Source organism: Mesoplodon mirus, assembly GCF_964341445.2.
Source record: "Mesoplodon mirus genome assembly, chromosome: 1".
NCBI lineage: Eukaryota > Metazoa > Chordata > Mammalia > Artiodactyla > Ziphiidae > Mesoplodon > Mesoplodon mirus.
In genome coordinates this window covers 5,542,663-5,561,408 of record NC_138976.1, presented here as the reverse complement: position 1 = coordinate 5,561,408, position 18,746 = coordinate 5,542,663, and the positions used below count along the sequence as shown (strand labels likewise).

Sequence of the window (18,746 nt, the reverse complement as noted above, 5' to 3'; positions counted from 1 at the left end):
GTGCTCAGAGGGCAGGGGCTCAGGTGGGAGGAGACAGAGTGGCTTCAGCAGACACCTGTGTCCCCGCTGCCCGCAGGCCCTGTTCTTCATCCATTTCTGTGCCTTCAGCCCAAGTGAGCTGACTAAAGGAGGCCCTGATGTTCAAAACCCCAACTCACCCACTGGCCAGTTACACAGCTGCGGGTGAGTGATTAACCAAGCCTCAAAACGGGGCTAACCTGGCCTCCCTGGCCCAAGTGCTATGGGGACCGGTGACAACGTGGGGAGTACCTAGCACAGCGTGGGGCCCACAGCAGGTACTCAGTACTCAGTACCTGGGTGCCCACCTCACTGCAAGGCACCTTCCAGGTTACAAAACACCTTCACCCAACGTCTCTTCTGACCCCCCAGCGAGGCTGTGAAGGCAGGGGTGATGGGTCTGCACTGGCCAGGTGGGGCCCTGGGGACTGCACTCCCACCCATGCCCCATGGCTTTGACTTTCCAGGGCCCTCTGGTGTCCACCCCTTCACCTGCCCCCCCAAGTGTTGCCAGGAGGGAGGGCTTGAGGCGTCATACGCTCGTTACAAAGGGGGAAACTGAGGCCCAGAAGGAGAGGTCCCCGGGGCCGCCTGGCAGGAAAGGAACGCTATGGGACCCTGAGGAGGGGAGACAGGGTCACGGGCAGACTGCAGCCAGCGAGCATGGAAGCATGCTGGGTCTTTACACACTGAATCCGTCACTTGCCAGATAATAATAGCTCGTTCGAAGAAGGAAAGCAGAAATATACAGTGCCGGCAGTTTACAAAATATGATTCTCGGCTTGTCTGGAAGCAGAGGCCCTGCAAAGCTTTTAGTTGCCCTGTCAGTTTCTCCTCTACTGAGCAGATGATTCAGTGGGGCTGCGGCCTTGGGGAGAGGCTCTGAGAGGGGCGGAGGGAGCATCGGGGCAGGGTGGTGGGTTTCTCCCTGGGCTCTATTGCAGGGTCCAGTAGACAGGCCCTGTTGGGGGTGCCCTGCAGAGGGATGCAGGTCGCCCCAGGGAGCAGGGGCAGGGGGCCACCCTGCAGGGTGTGGGCAGCAAAGATCACCGGGCGCACTGGTTAAGTCGCATCAGTACTGCCCATCCTTCTGTGACAATGCAGACACGCTCGAGAAACTCAGGCATGGCTGGCTCTTGCTAACGGGCAAGGAAGACCTCAGTTTAAACCAGCAAATGATTAAAGTTGAAAATGTACATATAAACATGCCCCGAATTAATGGGGAAAGTCAGTCCCTGCTCGCTGAGCCGCACAGATGCATTAAAGAGGAATTGGCAGCTTTTAGAGTCAGTGAAATCGGAGTTGCTGCTTCCAGCACTTCTCAATTGTTTCAGTTTAAACAAAGCACTTCGCCAGGCCGAGCCTCAGTCTGTCACTCCGTAGAATGGGGTAACGATCCCCACCTCCTAGGGCTATTGTGCGGCACAGCGCTTATTAACACCCGGTGTGGACCTCAAAAAAGGTTTTCAGTGGCGGTCCCCCATGGGCTGCAACTTCAGTTTACAAACAATTTCCACCATCATAATAAAAGAGGTGCTGATGTGCAGACAGCCCCTCTCACGTGCCATACACCGGCCGAGCCCTGTACAGCCACGAGCTCCAGCATCCTATCAGGTATGGACTGTGCTATCCCTGTGTTACAGGTGAGGAGGCCCAGCCCAGGGAGGGCACCTGACATGCCCAGGGTCCCCGTGCGCATGTGTCGCCTGTTTGGGTGCTTGTTGAACTGTTGGGACCCTGGCGGGGTTTGGGGGTGAGGTCTAGGTCTAGGTATCTTTTAACAAGCAGCTCTGGAGACTCTGGGCATTGCTTTGAAAAACCTCGGTCTGGGCTGATCAGCTAAGGGTCTGGGCAGCTTGTAGAAGGGGAACTATAGGAGCTATGGTGACCTAACTCTGCAAGACACATGGTCTCTGAAATCACCTGGAGTCTGTGGGAAATGAGTCAAATTAAACACTCTTGTGAGAAGTAAATATATCAGGTGAGCCAAGGCACTGCTGGGTCCCAGAAGAGCTGTTAGTCTCACAGGAGCAGCTCTAGGCCTCCGCACAGGTGGGCGGGTGGGAGACCCCGGGCCCCTCCACCCCTGCCCTAAGGGTGAGCGTTTGCGGGCAGGCCTGGCTGACCAGGGGCTGAGCCATGTGGAGAGTGGGGTAGGGCACTAGAGCCCCCCAAACGTCTAGAGGTCTCCCCGAGCCCTGCTGATGAGGGCGGGGATGTTGCAGATGGAGGGGGCGCAGCAGGAGGGCAGCTGAACACCCCACCCAAGGATGGGGAAGCCGCCTTCCCATCAGTCACCCAGACAGGATGAGGAAGACTGTCATTTCTCCAGCTGCAGCCTTCAGAGGGAGGGAAAAGGCCCGTTGCTCTTGAGCTGCTGGGTGACCGAATGCCTGGTCATCTCGGGTGTCTGGAAGGGGCTGGGACCAATGGCAGTGGTGGGGCTCGCTTCCCAGTCCCTAAGTCACGGGGGGCATGGGGTACAGGGCTGGAGGCCGGGCAGTGCTCCAGAGGCCAGATGCCAGTCCTGACTCTGGACAAATCACTGCCCCACTCTGGGCCTCAGTTTCCTCTTCTGGAAAATGGCAGAGAGCCAATGAGATGATCCTGAACCTCCGATCCTATGAAGGGGAAAGTTCTTGCTGGTGCTCCAGGCGTGGTCATTGCTGGAAAGCCTTCACCCACATCTACCTGGTGCTTGCTGGGACCTGGCTCGGCTCTGGGAGGGGGCGGGAGCGGGGGTGGGGTGGAGGTGGTGAGGACAGTCTACGGTTCTTGTTGAGCTCCTCAACTGGTCCCTCCTTCCCTGGAAAGCTGTGGGCATCAAATGGCAGTGAACGGGGGGATCTGGGGAGGGGGTGCAGCTCTCTCTGGCCACGTGACACAACTTGGGGGAGGGCTTGCCACGGACCAGCCACATGACCTCGAACCTCCATTAGCCTGATGGAGGCCATGTCCTGCCTTGCCCGTGTCTCACCTGCACTGGAGCGCCTGGGAAGCCCCTCCAGCTCTGGATTTGACCCGACTGTTGGATGCCATGGATGCTACACAAATACCCAGGTCACCAGGAAGGCGTTCAGGTAAAGGTTTGAATCCTGGCCACACCAGCTGTGTGGCCTCGGATGAGACTCTCACCTGCCTGAGCCTCATTTGCTAGTCCGTAGACGGGAATGGCCACAGCCCCTGGCCCTGGGGCACTTGGGGCTTGAGTGATGCCGTGGGCCTCAGGCACCCAGCCGGGCCGGCGTGCCCCTGACTCCCGCCACCCCTGCCCAGACCCCGAGGCGCAGAGCCCACTCTTACCTGGATGAAGCGGCCCTGCTCGCTCTGCAGGGCGCTGAGCCCCTGGCCCAGCGTGCTGTGCCCCTTCCGCAGCCCCACGCACTCCGCCTGCAGCTCTGAGGCCCGGGCCAGCAGCCGGTGGAGCTGGTCAGCCAAGGTGTCCAGCAGTTCCCGCTCCTTTTGCCCCACCAGCCACGGCTCAGGCTGGCGCTGGCTCAGCACCTGCAGCACAGAGGCCTGGGCGCCCTCCAGGCGGGCGAAGCCGTCGGCGAGGTCAGGGCAGCGCGGGTCGATGAGGATGTTGAGGCGCGAGGCGTCGGCCCTGTCCACGGTGACCAGGGCGCTGTTGGCACCGGCTGGCCCGGTGCTGACGAGGGGCGGAGGTGCCGTGCCTGGCGCATGGGCGTGGTTCAGAAAGAGCACGGCGCCGGTGATGGCCACGGCCAGCAGCACGGCCAGGGACAGCAGCACGGTGCACAGCGCGTACGTGCAGCTCGGCCGCTGTGGGCCAGCCCGAGGCACGTGGACACAGAGACAGAGGGACAGACGGGAGAGAGAGGGGGCAGCGTCAGGGGCAGACCGGGGCCTCCAGCTCTGCCCGGTGAGGAGGGCCCAGGCAGCCCTAGGACGGGGCCTCTGGCCTTTGTGAGGCCTGGACGAGGCTCAGAGGGTCCCCTTCTTGGGGACGGGGGAAGGCAGTCACACAGAGATGAGAAACAGAGTCCCAGAGGGGAGACAGAGACAGGAACACACCAAAGAGAGCAAGATGGAGAGGGCGAAAGTTGTAGCGAGACAAAGGTGGAGAGGATGACGAGAGAAACAGAGGCGGAGCTGGGGAGACCGATGGAGAGAGAGGCACCCTTCCCTCGCTGCCCCTGCCCTGGCCCATGTGGCCTGCCTGGGGTAGGCACATCTCCCCACGTGGAGCCCTCCTGGGTCTGGTAAGGGCGGGAGGTGGAGACTCCCACTCTGCAGCCAGACGGGCTGGACTCGGGTCCCCAAGCTGTCATTTCCTGCAGAGTGACCTTGGGTGAGGGGCTTCACCCCCCTGAGCCTCGTTGTCCTCATCTGTAAAATGGGGGCAATAATGACATGCCCACCCCATATGCAGGTACCCGCTGTGCAGACTCAGGAAGAGAGCTGTAACGGTGACAGCAGGGATGCTACAAATCACTGCACTGTCTCAGCGGAATGAGTGCCTTGGGGTCATGGGCGCCCGTCACTGAAGGTCCCTTTCAACCCAGAGCACCCACATCCCGAGTCCAGAGGCCGTTGCAGGCGCACAAGGCTGCCACGAGTCCCCAGGCAGAGGGTGGCCACCTGAGCATCTCCCCTCCCCTTTCCTCTCCTTCCTCCTCCTCCCCCCACCTCTTCACAAAGCACCCCCTCCACCCCCCAGACCCAGCAGGGACTGAGAACAAAGGAAGCTGGAACCCAGTGCAGCTTGTAATTAAAGGAGGCACCGGGATGTACAGCAAATCCAGACTCGCTGGACCGAACCACGCATGGCCCAAAGGGAGCTTGCAAAGCGATCACTGAGCATTTGACACACGGGGAAACTGAGGCCCAGAGAGGGCCAGGGGCTTGCCCACAGTCACACAGCAGATTAGAAGCAGAGCTCAGACTGGACCCTCAGCCTCCTGCCTCCTCCCCAGGGCCAGGCATCTCCTACCACTGAGTTTCCCCACATTTTCAACTTTCTGAATCCGAGACGCATCTTTAAATGGGTTAGTATATTAAAGCACTTGGAGCTGTGCCAGTTATGCTGTGTTTACGCAATAAATATTAGCAGCTTTTATTATCTCATGATCAATGTGCACAGAGCATCTGGAGGTGTTGGGTTTTTTATTTTCCACCCAAAGTGCTATTTCTGTGTCACTGATGCTAGGATGTACCTTCCCTGTTCTGTTTATTTTTTTCCCTTCACATTTTAACATCTCCGACACTTGGGGGGAATCTTACAATTATAATTGACAACTTTCCTTTCTTTCTTGGTGATATATAAAATAGCCTCTTACGGGCTTCCCTGGTGGTGCAGTGGTTGAGAGTCCGCCTGCCGATGCAGGGGACGCAGGTTCGTGCCCCGGTCTGGGAAGATCCCACGTGCCGCGGAGCAGCTGGGCCCGTGAGCCATGGCCGCTGAGCCTGCGCGTCCGGAGCCTGTGCTCCGCAACGGGAGAGGCCACAACAGTGAGAGGCCCGCGTACCGCAAAACAAACAAACAAACAAAAAAAAACCCAATAAAATAGCCTCTTACATCCTGCGTTTTACTATGAGAAAATATGGTAGAGCAAACAATTTCTTTTCCATAAATTCAAATTCTACAAGTAACTCCTGAATCTCCCACTTGGCACCAGAGGAGGATGAGGGCAGGGGTCTGTGTTGCTGGCAAGATGAGGGAGAGGATTCCTTAGCCTGTGGCTGCAGTGATGGGATTCAACACTCCATCCCTACCCTCTCCACCCCTGCCCAGGCCCCGGGGACACATCCAGCCTGGGCTCCCCACACCTACGCGATTTACTCCAGCCAGACCCTAAGGTGTCAGCTCCCCTCCGTCAGCTCTGCACAGGCTGCTCCCTCAGCCCGAGACATCCGCTTCCTCCGCTTCTCTTCCACCGACCTAAACCTGATCTCTTCCTTCAGGGCTCAGCTGGATGTCACCTCTCCCAGGACTGTTTCCTCAGCCCTTCTCTCGGTATGGGTGGGGCTCTCCCTCGGTGTTCCCACAGCCCTCCCTCCCCCCACGGTGGCATTTACCAATACGGTCATCACCTTTGACTTCGTTCATTCACTCAAACACTCGTTCCATATTCCTGGGTGTCCCCATGAGCCAGGCTCCAAGCCAGTCCCTGAGGAGGACAATCAGTGAAAATCATCCCAGCCCTGTCCTGAGGGAACTCATGTCCTGTGGACTATGATTCTTACCCTCTTTGGGGGCACGGATCCCCTTGGGAATTTGGGAATTTGATGAAAGCTGTGGATACAAGGAAATCTGGGACTTGGGGGCCCGCAATGCCCAGGTCCAGGAAACCTGCCCTGGACCATGAGCCCCTCCACCCCACAAAAGGCACAGAGCGGCTGGTTGTTGGACTGATGGAGGGACAAGCAGATGGACTGGGTCATTTCCCCGTGATCCTGCTGGCCTGGGGAGGAGGCAAAGGCCCTGAGACCTATGGTGCTTGGCAGGGCAGAGGCCATAACCTCCACGCTGAGCCCTGTGCCCACCTGGGATGGCCTGGCATAGAATGAAGGCCACCTCCAGGCCGCCCCATCCCTGTCACTGCAGGTCAACACGTTCCACACGGGCAGGCACTGCCTTATCACCGCTAATCCTTGAGTGCGTACTGGGTTCCTGACCCTGAAACCTCCAACACCCCCCTGCTGTGGTTGGATTCATTTTGCAGATGGGAAAACTGAAGCTCAGAGACAGAAGACCCTTGCCCAAGGTCACATGGGAGGCAAGCGGTAGAGCCAGCATTTGAACCCAGGCCTGGGTGACTCTGGAATCGCCCATCTGTGCCGAGACTGCTTGCTGAGCCATCTGACCCCATTCCTGCCTCTGCCAGAAGTGTGACTGGGGTTTGAGAGACAAACCCTGTGTCAGCAAGTAAGTCCCCGTCAGGCCCCTCCCGGAGTCCGCTGGGAGATACCTTGCCCCGAGCCGCTCTGAGCGACGTCCTCCACCGAAGAGCATGAAGGTCCCCAGCTGGTGAGGCAGAGTGGCCAGCCTCGTCCCTCCCGTGTCCCAGGATCCCAGCCCTCTTGGCATCCGCTTCCACCCAGGCCCTTGGTCCCTGGCGGGAAGACAGAGGGCGCAAAGGAGGGGAGGGGCTGGAGAAGGCTACAAGGTGTCCCCTGAGGGGCAGGGGGATGACGAGCCTGGAGATGAAACAGGCCGCTCAGCAGAGGAGAATTAGTCTTCAGAGATCACCTTAAACATGAAGTGCTGTTCGCTTTTATAGGCTGCCGCTTACGTGCCTTGCAAAGAAATCTGCCCGAGATGATAAGGGGGGGCTTCGGGCGTGAGCAGCCCAGTGGAGCGCGCGGGGGTCGGGCGCTTACTCATCAGCCCTTGGCTGGGGCAGAGTGGGTGCCCACACCCCTGGGATCTGCGGGAGGTGGGAGGATGCACACAGGGCCCCTGCCTCTCAGGGGCAAGGTGCCTGGAGATCGGGAAGGTATCCCAGGTGGTGAGCCTCAGAGGAACAAGGGTCTGAGACCCGCTGCTGGCGCTAAACACCTGTGTGAGCTCCCGGCTGGAGGGATGTGGCTTCGTCTCCTGTGTGACCCCCAGTGCTGGCCCACGGTCCAAGGCTGCCCGGGAAGTCCCAGCCAAGGGGAGGACAAGATGGGCTCGTGCCAGGGGAGGTGGGGGACAGGAAGCCCCAGAGCTGCCTCGGTTGAGGGGTGGTGTCTGTCCCAGCTGCCTCCTCTGAGTTCCCAGCCTGCAGAGGTGGCCACGGGGTCTGGCGGAGGCCAGGAGAGCTCTGGGGGACGGGGCTCACGGCCACCGTGCTCCGCCCAGCCCGCACCACCGGTTCTTCCTTGTTTTTTAAGGAAGCTGGGTCGTGGTCCCCTGGGTAGGCTGAGACTACACTCCTTGAACCACAGTGGGAAGAAGAAAGTCTCCCCACGGGGGGAGGCCAGGCATGGCTGCTCCCAGCCCCCCATCTCCTAGGCACACCCCAGCCACTGGCAGCATGGCTGTTCATCGTGGCAGAAACACGCTGTGGGGCTTTGGATTGGGAAAACCAAGGGGGATGAGGTGTGTGCTCTGGGCCCAGCAGGGACTCAGAGCTGCACATGGGCTCATGGATCATGCAGGGGGCGGGCAGCCCAGCCCCTGCCCAGCCTAGAGCCCCTGGGGGAGTCTTGCTCGCCTCTCCCCAGGAGCCCACATCTGCTCCTACGGCCAGGCAAATGACCCCTGACCTGGGCTGGACTCTGATCCCCTGAGCCTGGCAGAAGGGGGATCCCAGAGACCCCTTAAAATGCGGAGCTGGATGTTCTGCTCAACATTCTGGGGTCCCAAAGACTTGGGAAGAGGGCTCGCCGGCTTGTTCTACGAGCCCTGAGGAGGAGCGCCCTGTCCTGCCTCTGTTGTCTTTTTTTTAATGAATTCATTTATTTTATTTATTTAATTTTGGCTGTGTTGAGTCTTCGTTGCGGTGCGTGGGCTTCTCATTGCGGTGGCTTCTCTTGTTGTGGAGCACGGGCTCTAGGCATGTGTGCTCAGTAGTTGTGGCACATGGGCTTAGCTGCTCTGTGGCATGGGGGATCTTCCCGGACCAGGGCTTGAACCCGTGTCCCTTACCTTGGCAGGCGGATTCCTAACCACTGCGCCACCAGGGAAGCCCTGTCCTGCCTCTTAATGTGACCTATGCTGAGGGCCATCTGAAGCCTCAGGCCACCGGGAAGGCCCTGGGGGGAGTGGCCAGAGGTGTTCTAGGGGACAAAGAGAAAGGTGTGGGAGCTGCTCACATCGCCCCCTCCCGGAGGCTCCAAGCCCCCCAAGCTCTGTCACTCCCCAGATAGCACTCAGCTCCGTGTCCGTTTCAGATGAGGGAGGGTCTCCAGATGTTTCTTGTGAGGGTCTTGCTCACCCTCCCCACCCCCCACAGCTCCAGGCCTCCAGCCCATGGAGCCCCAAACCAGGCTCACTCCACCCCAAACCTGAGCCCTCCTGAGATCCCCACCCGGGGATGGCACCAGCCTCCCCAGCCGCCCCCTCCCAAACCTCCCTGGGCTCCCCTCCCTCACCCCCCGCACTCAGCCAGCACCTGGCTCTGTCCACTGCACCTCCTCTAATCCCCTGGTCCCCTCTGTCCCCATGCCCCCAGCCCTGCCCTGGTCCAAGCCCCATCATCTGCTTCTACATCACCACAACCATCTCCCCATTAGCCTCCCTGCCTCTTCCTGGCCCCGCCAACCAATTCCCCACCCGGCGGCCAGGGACGCTCCTGATAGCAAAGAGACCAGGATACTCGTGCTCAGACCCCTCCAGGGCTGCGGAGGCCCAAGAGCAGGTCCCACCCCACCTCCCCCATACCAGCCTCAGCTATTGCTGCCCTTCTCCAGCCTCCGCCTGGTGGTTCTCTGCACCTGCCTGGCTTCTGTCATTTCCCCCAACACACCTTGGTGTCCCTGGAGCACAGATTTGGCAAATGCTGTTCAGCTTAAGCGTCACCTCCCCGGGGAGGTGGTCTCTGCACTCCCACCCCTGGCCTCCCCTGGCCTCCTGGCCTCCCCATCACAGCCACACCACTGGGCTAGCGGGTGAGCTCCGTGGGGCAGCCCGTGGCCAGAGGAGGGGCCCAGGAAATAGAAGGAGAAGGAAGGAGTCCTTGACTTGTAGCCCGTTCTTCACTTACTTCACCCTCGTTCTCTCTCAACCCAGGCACAGTGACCTCAACCCAAACCCCAAGCAACAAGACAACAGAGGTGTGTTTTGTTTTCTTTATAGTGCCCATCGTGGTTTGTAATAATCCCACGATGTGTTTGTTCCTCCCATGAGACTCTGGGCTCCCAAGGCACAGGTTCACAGCTACATCTCCTAGATGAGGTAGGGACTCTATAAATAGTTAATGAGTGAATTAAATGCAGCAGGGTTTAGGTTAGACATCAAGAAGAACTTCCCAATGAGATTTTTTTTTTTCCTTTCTGGAATGTTTTTTAAAGTTTTGAAAGTATCAGGAGACAAGGCCTGGGATAGTTCAGAGGTCGACCTCCCTGTGGAATGGCTTGACTCAGGGACTGCTCAGAAAAAAGCCCTCCCTTCCCCGCAACACAGGGAGAAGGTTACAGGGTGACTTCCAGCCCCACACTCCAAGACTAGGAGAATCATGTCTATTTCTAGATCCTTTTATCTGAGCAACTCCAAACTCCTGGCAAATATTCCACCGTAATCTCCTGCCCTAAGGCTTTGAGAGCCCCTTTGTTCTGCAAGGGGAGAAGGGAAGTTCTAACGAAGTTGGCACCTTGTCCAACGTCACCCAGCAAATGAGGGGCTGAGGCCAGACAGGCCTGGGACAGAGCTGGCCCAAGGCTGTCCCTGAAACAGCAACACTTGGATGCAAGCCCTTCAATGGCAGTGGGTGCTGCGCATGCCCTGGGACCACGCACTGGGCGCTGGAGCCCTCTCCTTGGGAATTACATAATGTGCCTGAGTGGGCTGAGCCAAGGGCAGCCAGCGCCTCTCCCTGCATCTTCCCAATAAGGCTCATCGGCCACCCTGGAGGACCCAGGTTCAAGTCCTGGCTGCGGCTCTCTTAGCCTCAGTTTCCTCATCTGTCAAATGGGTTGATCGTTCCTGCTGCCAACCTCCCAGGGTGGTTTGACTAAGAAAGGAGAGATCTGCAAATGAACCCAGCTGGCACTCAGAGTGTGGCATTGGCATCTTTTCTGGAGGAAGTGCCCTGTTAAAGAACCTTAGCCAGGCCCTTCTGGAGGGAACTGGGTGGTCAAGTTGCTTTCCCTGGTGGGCAAAGGGGAGATCGGGACACTGACAGACTGTAAAAAGGGACAGGCTGCTTTGAGAGAGACCCTCCTCAAGGGTGTACAGTGCTTTACAGTTTGCAAAGCACATCAGTATTTCACTCGGCCCTCGTTAACAGCCCTTGTGAAGTGAGGAGGAAGCATAGATTGCTCTTCCCATTTTGCAGATGGTAAAGCCCAGACTCAGAGAGGGGGAGTAACTTACCCAGAGTCACACAGCATGTCAATAGTCAAGATGAAACTATTGGAGAAGCAAAGGAGAGAAGGCCAGGCCCAAGGGAACCAGGGCAGGTGAGGTTCTCTCTTCCAACAGTGGGCACAGGAAAGGCCTTGTCTCGTATCTGAAGCTTCAGGCAAGCCTGGAGCTGGCATAGGACAGCCTGTCTATATGCTGGATCACCAAAGGAGTGGAGTGGGGAAGTGGTGCTTGATATTGACCCAGGCCTCTAGGACCACAAGCCCTCAGCAGCCTCCAATGCCAAGGGGCAGACAGCTGGGCTCTGGCCTGGTGTCGGCTGGAATATATTTTCCAGGAAGCAGCAAAGAAGCTGGGGCCTGCCCAGGAGGCCTTAAAGCCACATTTCAAATAGATCCCCCAGAAGCCACCTCCCCTTGAGACACATCAGCACTTGCTGGCTCCTCTCCCACAGTTCCTCCTGGCAGGGTTTCATGCAGTTCAATTCAGCAAATATCCCTCAGCTCCCAACCTGAGCTGCATGGAAGGACAGGAGACTGGACTCAGGGGGAGACCCCAGGATGGGGGCCCAGAAGGAGTGCATGTCCACAGGGAGCTCCTGATGGAATAGGGACTCAAGGCTAGGGAACATGGCAGGGAGAGATAAAGGCAGCTGAGCAGCACAGGTTAAATGCTGCTGGGACTTCAAGGCAGAGCCACCAGGCATCAGGGAGGGCTTCCTGGAGGAGGTGGCATCTGAGTAGGTTTTGAAGTATATGTAGGGTTTTCCTGAGTGAAGTGTGTGTGTGTGTGTGTGTGTGTGTGTGTGTGTGTGTGTGTGTTTGGGGGAAGATGAGACAGCAAAGGTTTGGAAATGGGCAGTCTGGTGTGGGACCAGAGGCTGGCAAAGGACAAGATGACAAGCAACCAGTACCCGTAAGGAAACTAATGGGAAGGGAGAGCGGGCCAGGCTGGAGATGGCTTGATCGAGTGGAGGAGGTAAGACTGCTCTTGCTAAGCTGGGAGAAAGTCAGATCCCAGCAGGAGAGGACTTTTGTCTGGGGCTGGCTTGGGTGTGCACCTGATTTAACAGAGGAATAGACCAGCCCGGGAAGGCATTGGGAGAGGCTTGGGGTCAGACCTGGCTTTGAATCTTTGCTCTCCTGCTAACATGCTGTGTGACTTGGGTGCCTGCCTCAACCTCTCTGAGCCACCATCCCCCTGTGACGTGGGCATGTGCATCCCTGCCTAAGCCCCCAGGCTGCTGCAGAAAGTGAGATTGTGCAGACAGTCGGGAAAGGGCTTTGCAAAGTGTGGAGGCATGCCACGGCAGTGTCACTGCAGACAGAACGCGCAGGCTGCCGCTCCTGGGAGTGAGGGGCCGCCAAGGCCCGCCCCTGCCACCCCCTTCCTGCCACTGCAAACAAGAACTGTTCCTTCCCCAATGACATCTGTCTGGGAGAAATTTGAAATTTAAAACGGGCAGCTCCATTATTTCCTCTCCTTGCCAAGCGGACTCCTCATCTCGCCTGCCTGCCCCAGTCCCTTGGCAGCCCAGCCTGGGGCAGCCTCAGGGCTGCCCCTCCACTCAGCTTCCCATCTCCAGCCCCCTCTCTGGCCAGCCCTGGAGCTCTGCCCTCACCCCCTTCCAGAGCACAGCCCTGGGCACCCTCCACTGCCCCTGAAAAGGCAGCAGGAAGGGTGGAATGAACAGACCTGGAGCCCAAGGATCCAGGTTCAAATCCCAGCAGAGCTGCGTAGCCTCAGGCAGAAGCAACCCTCGCTGAGTCTTACTTTGCTTGTCTTAAAGCTGGAGAATCGCAGTATCCAGTGTTCTTACATGAGGCAGATATTTATTGATTCTCTACTGTATGGGGTCGGGGGTAGGCTGGCTAAAGTGTGAGGATTCTGAGGAGATGGGGGTGATGGGGTGCATGCCAGGCGCCTAGCACAGGGGGTGCCCAAGGTGAATACTTAGTAAGTGGTTCAAATGCCCATTGTAGAGGTGAGGAAACGGAGACTCACACTTAAGGGCTGGTGACACTGTAAAGTCCATAGGTCCCCTACTGCCTCTGCGCAGATGTGCACCTGAGTCCGTTGTGGAACAAGGGGGCTTCTGCAGGGGTGCCGCCCCCATCCGCAGCCCGAACCCCAAGTTCAAGCCTCCTATGGAGGAGGAGGAGAGGAGGGTGCCCGCCCCAACCCGGGCCTGTCGAGCCTCACGGGGGTACGCCCCAAACTCCAGCCCGCCGGCCAGAGAGGCCACCGCCTCGCCCACCGCCCCATGTCCCCACGATCCGGGCCGCGCGTACCTGCGGCTTGTCGCGTGGCCGGTCCTCAAGTTGGGAAGCGCCGCCCACGGTCTTCCACCGGTCGTTGACCATCTTCCCGCAGGACTGGCGGGGACGCCGGGCGAGGCGCGCCGCTGCGGAGCGCAAAGGCGCCGACGTGGGCGCGGGCTCGGACGAGGGGCGCGTTCTGCTCGCCGGCTTCCCGCCTCGGTGCCCAGCGCCGGGGCGGCCCGGGCCAGCGGGCGTGCGTGTGCGGGTGTGCGAGTGTGTGTGCCTGCCGGCGTGTGCGCGGGTGTGTGCGGGCGACAGCGGGAGCGGAAGCGCGAGAGCCGCCGGCCGCCAGCCGCCTGCCCGCCGCTCGCGCTGCGCGCCGTCCCCGCTCCCGCCTCCCGCGCCTCCCCCTGCGCGCTCCTCTCCCTCCTCCCTCCTCCCTTCCTCCTTCTCAATCTCCGTGTGTCTTTTTTGTCTCGTACTCTCTTTGCCTTTTACTGCTCCCCCGGTCTCCCTCTGACACACACGCACACACTGCGGACGGCGATAAACTCCACCTCCCCAAAGCCTAATTAAGAGGAGGCAGACCGGCCCAGACCCTCGGGCCCAGCCCGGAGGGCAGCAAACAGCCGCGGGCAGCCAGGCCCTCGCCGGCTCCGGAGGGGCCCGAGAGCCCCTGGGGCCGCCTCCTCGCAAACTTCCTCCCGGGCCGGACCCCCGCCAACTCACCGTGCGCGGGGGGCGCGGCGCCGGGCGGGCCCCGTGGGCGCCCGGGATGGACCGTCGGGCGTGTCTGGGGAGCGGCGCCGCGCTCCTCCTGGCCCCCTCAGGGCGCTGGGCTCACCCTGAGACGCGGGCTGGGCCTGGGGTGTGGGCCGGCCGGCGTGCGCCTCCTGCCGGTCTCCGAGGTCTGAGACCGGACCTCGGGGCCAGTGCGCCCAGTCCCGGAGTCTCCAGCCACCAGGGACCGCCCCCTCCGGACCCCGAGCCGCGAGGCCGGCTCTGGGGGCGCTTCGGCCACAGTCGGTAGACCTGTGTCCCGGCGCTCGCGGACGGTGAGCTGGCCCGACGCCTCCCAGCCCAGGCGGCCCGCGGGCTGAATGGGGGTCTCCGCCGCCGCGGCAGCCGCCGGCGCCTCGGTCTCGAGTACGAGCCGCTCCGCGCTCTGCCGCGCTCCCGGCTGATCGCCCGCGTTTCCCGGGCGCGCCCCGCGCTGCCTCAGCCCCCTCCTCCTCCTCTGCCCGGGAGAAGAGGGATTTGTGCCGGGAGAGGTTTCTTAGTCGCCCCTTTCCATCGGCAGCACTTTTAAAAGCATTTAATCCGCCCAGTGCAGCCTTCAGAGGTAATTGACAAAGTCCTTAATCTGCGCTGTTAACGAGCTGCTATTGTGGCTTCTGACCGGGAGGCGCCCACACGACCCGACGCCGCGTTCCTGACGGGCCGCCCCCTCCCCGGGCCGCCTCGGGAGCCTGACCGACTGCCACCCCCGTCCCTTTCTGCGGCCCCTTATCTTCTGCTCCCCCAGCTTCAGAATAGACCCCCCTATTCCCTGCCCCCCGCTTCTCCCCAAAGCTGTTTCCCGGCTCCCAGGGCGCCTTGGCCCACCACGCTGTTCCCTGGCACCATCTTCGTCTCTCTCCTGCCGGCTGCCAGTCTGTCGCCCCATCTTCTTCCCTCTCCCGGCCCCTCACGGATGCAGCAGACTACCTGGGGGTGGGGGTCCGGGGCACTCCCTGCCCCTTGCCACCTAAGCAGACTGTCACTCACCCACAGAAGCTGGGTTCACAGCCTGCCAGCTGTTTGTCCCCAGCCTCCTCTTCCTTCCAGGGCTGCCTGCCGGTCTCACCTGCTGCCCCACCCCCTCTGCCCCAAGGGAGGCAGCCCAGCGACCCGGAGTGGGTCCCACGGCACTAGCTGGGAGTCAGGGGACCCGGGTTGGAGTCCTGGGCCCATGGCTCTTTCTGGATGGCATCTCTCCCCGGAGGCCTTTCCTGTGGCTTAAAGGGATTGGCAAGTGATGGCTTGGGCCATCAGGCTTGGGCAGAGGGGTGTAGTGGAAAGCACAGGGCCCTGGCCAGATGGCCTGGGGCACGCAGCTGTACCTCTGAGCCTCAGTTTCCCCATGGATGCTAAAAGATTAACAGCACGTTCTTCAGAAGGGCTCTTGTGAAGTTCTGAGAGTGCGTTGAAACACCTGAGCAGCTTTCCCACTATGACTTGGGCAGATCTCCTGTCTTCTCCAAGCCTCAATTTCCTCATTGAATAAGAAATCACAATGTCCCCCCTCTAAATGGGGGAATTGTGAGGTTTGTAGGCATGAGGATGGGACTGCAAATCGATTCCAGTTTGGGGAGAGGATGTAAACTCCAGACGTGTCTATGCACAGACAGAAGACCACCCTGGGGGGACCCTGAACTGAGATTCTAAGTGTCGGGAGGGATACTAAGGACCCAAAGAGCTTCAGGGTATCTGCTCTGGGTGGGTGGGGAAGGCGTCCTGGAGAAGGAGGGGTGTGAGCCAGTCTGTGAAGGTGGGGACAGCTGGATGTTGGGGGGAAGGCATTTTGTGAAGCCAAAAAGCAAAGGCAGAGGATGGAGAGCAACAGTAGCCTGCACGGGCAGGTGCCAACCGGAGGCCGCCGGCTGGAGGATCGCCTCCCAGGCCTGCAGAAGGGCGGTTGGACAGCTAAGCGGGGGCCACCTAGCGGCTCCTCCTGGCACTGTTTGCTGGCAGGCTGTCTCACATGCTCGGCCGTAGATTCCTCACTTTCCTGCCCGCGGGGCTGTGGTGAGTGCATGTGTCGGCGTGGTCTTCACCCAACACCCACTCTGTGATGACGCCCCTGCTCAACGCCCCAGAAGAACAGTCAGCCCTGGCGCAGCTCTGCCAGGAGCCTGCAGGCGTTTGCTCAGCGCCTTACACACTGCCCTCACCTGACACGCTTGCGGTGGTGTCTTGGGGACGGGAGGGGCCACCCTGTTCAGCGGCCCAAGGAGATCTCAGTGAGCAAAAGTGCAGCTGACCCCGCAGAGGGGACAGTGCCCCACCCTCTGATTTCCTTTGGACAAAGTTGGTGTCCACAGAGCCCCAGGGATCAGCCCACGTGTGCTCAGCAGGATAGAGTGGGATCAGGGCTTTCCAGCCAGCCCAAGACAGGGCATTCCAGGAACCAGCCAGGACCTCAGGGGAGCCGGAACCCAGGACCCCCCAGGCTGCTCTGGCGCCCCGACCGCCCCCTCCCTGCGCATCCACTCACCCTTCTCCCTCTGGCTCACCGATTCCCCACGTTCTTGTCTTTCCAGCCCGTGGCCACCTAAGTGTGATGGCCCCACCAAGAGAAAACTCTCGTCTGGGATTTTTAGTTTAAATTCCAGAGAGACGGGCTGTGATTCGACTTGCTCATCCTTTGGAGCCAGGACATATCAATCATAGGTCATTAGCTGGCCAAAGACAGCTGTCCTTGGTCAGGTGCCCACCATAGTCTGAAGGAGGGCATGGCTGTGGGATCCTGACTCAGGGCACCCCCATTAGCAGGGAGTGGGTACAGGGCAGGCAGTGAGACATGCCAACATGAGAAAGGTGGAAAGGAAGAGAACCTTCTCATCAGGGAGATGAGAAAGAGTGTCCAGAGATGCTGGGTGATAGCATTCAGGTTACTGCTGTTTGACTGGCTGTGATCCATTGCCCATCTTCCCTACACTCAGCCTTGTGCCAGGCACACGGTATCCTCCCAGCCACCCTCATAAATGAGAGCTATTGGTATCCTCATTTTATGGATGACAAAACTGACTCCAAAAGGTAAGTTACATAACTTGGGTAAGAGTGCTCTTAGTAAAATGATGTAAATAATAGCTACTATTCAGGAAGCATTTTTCACGTTCTGCGTACCATTCATTAGCTATATATCTTATTTCATGTAATCCTCACCAAAAGCCTATGGGTGTTATTAATATTCCCATTTTATAGATGAGGCAACTGAAGCTCAGAGAGGTTAAGTAACTTGGCCAAGACCACACAGCAACTGATGGGACCAGAATCTGAACCCAGGGCTCTGCACTGCTGGAGTGTATCTCCCTTTCTCCCCTGCCTCCATCCTTTTGGTTGGCTAGAGCTGGGCCTGAGACCAGTGAACGTGGAGCTCAGTGAAAGTGGGCTGAATGTTGAATACTCTTGTCTCATGGGGCCCCAGGGACTGGCTGGCAGGGAGGTTGGGACCTCTGGCCTTCGTCCACCCAGCCTCTGCCCCCACGCTGCCGAGGGCACTCAACTCTCACTGAAAAGCTGTCTCAACTTAACTCTGACAGTCACATTTATCATTAAAAATAAATTTATCTTGGCTTCCCGTGGCATGGAAAGCTACCGTGCAGTGATTCAATGGGCTTGTCACCCCTCACGGTTAGGCACGGGGAGAGGAACAACTGGATGGTCTCCAATGCCAGCTCCTCATTTTCTACGGCTGGAGCCAGAAATGTACAGTGAGCTGACATTTAATTTAGCATCCAACATACCTTGACATAAACCCATAATACAAAGGCGGGGGCGGGAGTGGGGACTGCCAAGCCCGGCGGGGGTAGGGACATTCCAAGTGACAGGGCGGATTTCTTTCTTTCTATTTTTTATTCTGCTTTGTCAACACTGAGTAGTGATGACAGACTAGAGGCCGCGATCAAAGGCGAGAATTAGTATGGCATGAACGTGCGTGTGTGTGTGTGTGTGTGAGCTCTTGGCGTTGATGCGCTGTGCACGGGGCCGGTGGGTCTGCACCCCGAGTCCACTGGGATTCTGTGTGTGGCATCTCTGTGGCGTGTCCTTTGGAGGGAACCAGAGAAACGTGTGCCCAGGCTGGGCCCTCAAGGCTGCGTCTGGAACCCAGGAGAGGGATAACTCAGGCAGAATGGGCCAGCTGGGACCTCCCCATGGGTCTTGGTGTCCCCAGCCCTTTCCACAGGTCCTCCGAGACATAATCAGTGCTCTGGAAATATGGAGCAGGACGGCAACACTGTTATTTTAAAAGCTGGAGGCAGAGTTTTTATTCAGCAGAACATCCTGATGGAATATTTGGGTGCGAAAAGCTGAGGCTGAAGCTTGGCCACGGAGGGGAGGGCAGGACCCAGGAGGGAGGCGAGAAACCCAGGGAGAAATGTGGTTTTGGCAGAAACAGCTGGAAGGGGAGGGCCGTGAGGGAGGGAGAAGGGAGGCAGAGGGAACAAGAGAGGGAGAGGTTGAAGCCCACCCACCCGGATGGGGGCCTCGGGAGGAGGCTGGCCTGGGAACCCCAGCGCGGTTATGAATACGAGAGGCAGGTTTGTGGTTTCCATGCTGTGCTGCAGGAGATCCCATCTGTTACCCCCCGGTCTTTGGTAAGAGTCTGCTCTGCGCAACAGCCTGCGTTCGCAAGGCTTTGGGGGAAATGGAGGGAGTGGGCCCCGCCCCCGCCCCCCGCCAGGTCAGCTCAAGACAAGGTGAGAGAAAGGTCCAAAGGTCCGGCTATGGGA

At 59.1% G+C, this 18,746-nt stretch overlaps 1 protein-coding gene across 1 annotated transcript in view; it reads right to left on the bottom strand.

The window, feature by feature from the left end:
- Positions 1-13,353, bottom strand: part of FIBCD1 (fibrinogen C domain containing 1) — a gene marked incomplete at both ends in the record, with an annotated part of 30,487 nt that extends 17,134 nt beyond the window's left edge. The window contains 2 exons of the mRNA XM_082620933.1: positions 3,322-3,801; positions 13,282-13,353. Coding sequence (XP_082477059.1) covers positions 3,322-3,801; positions 13,282-13,353 — 552 coding nt within the window. The remainder of the gene's footprint in view (positions 1-3,321; positions 3,802-13,281) is intronic.
- Positions 13,354-18,746: the final 5,393 nt, after the last annotated feature.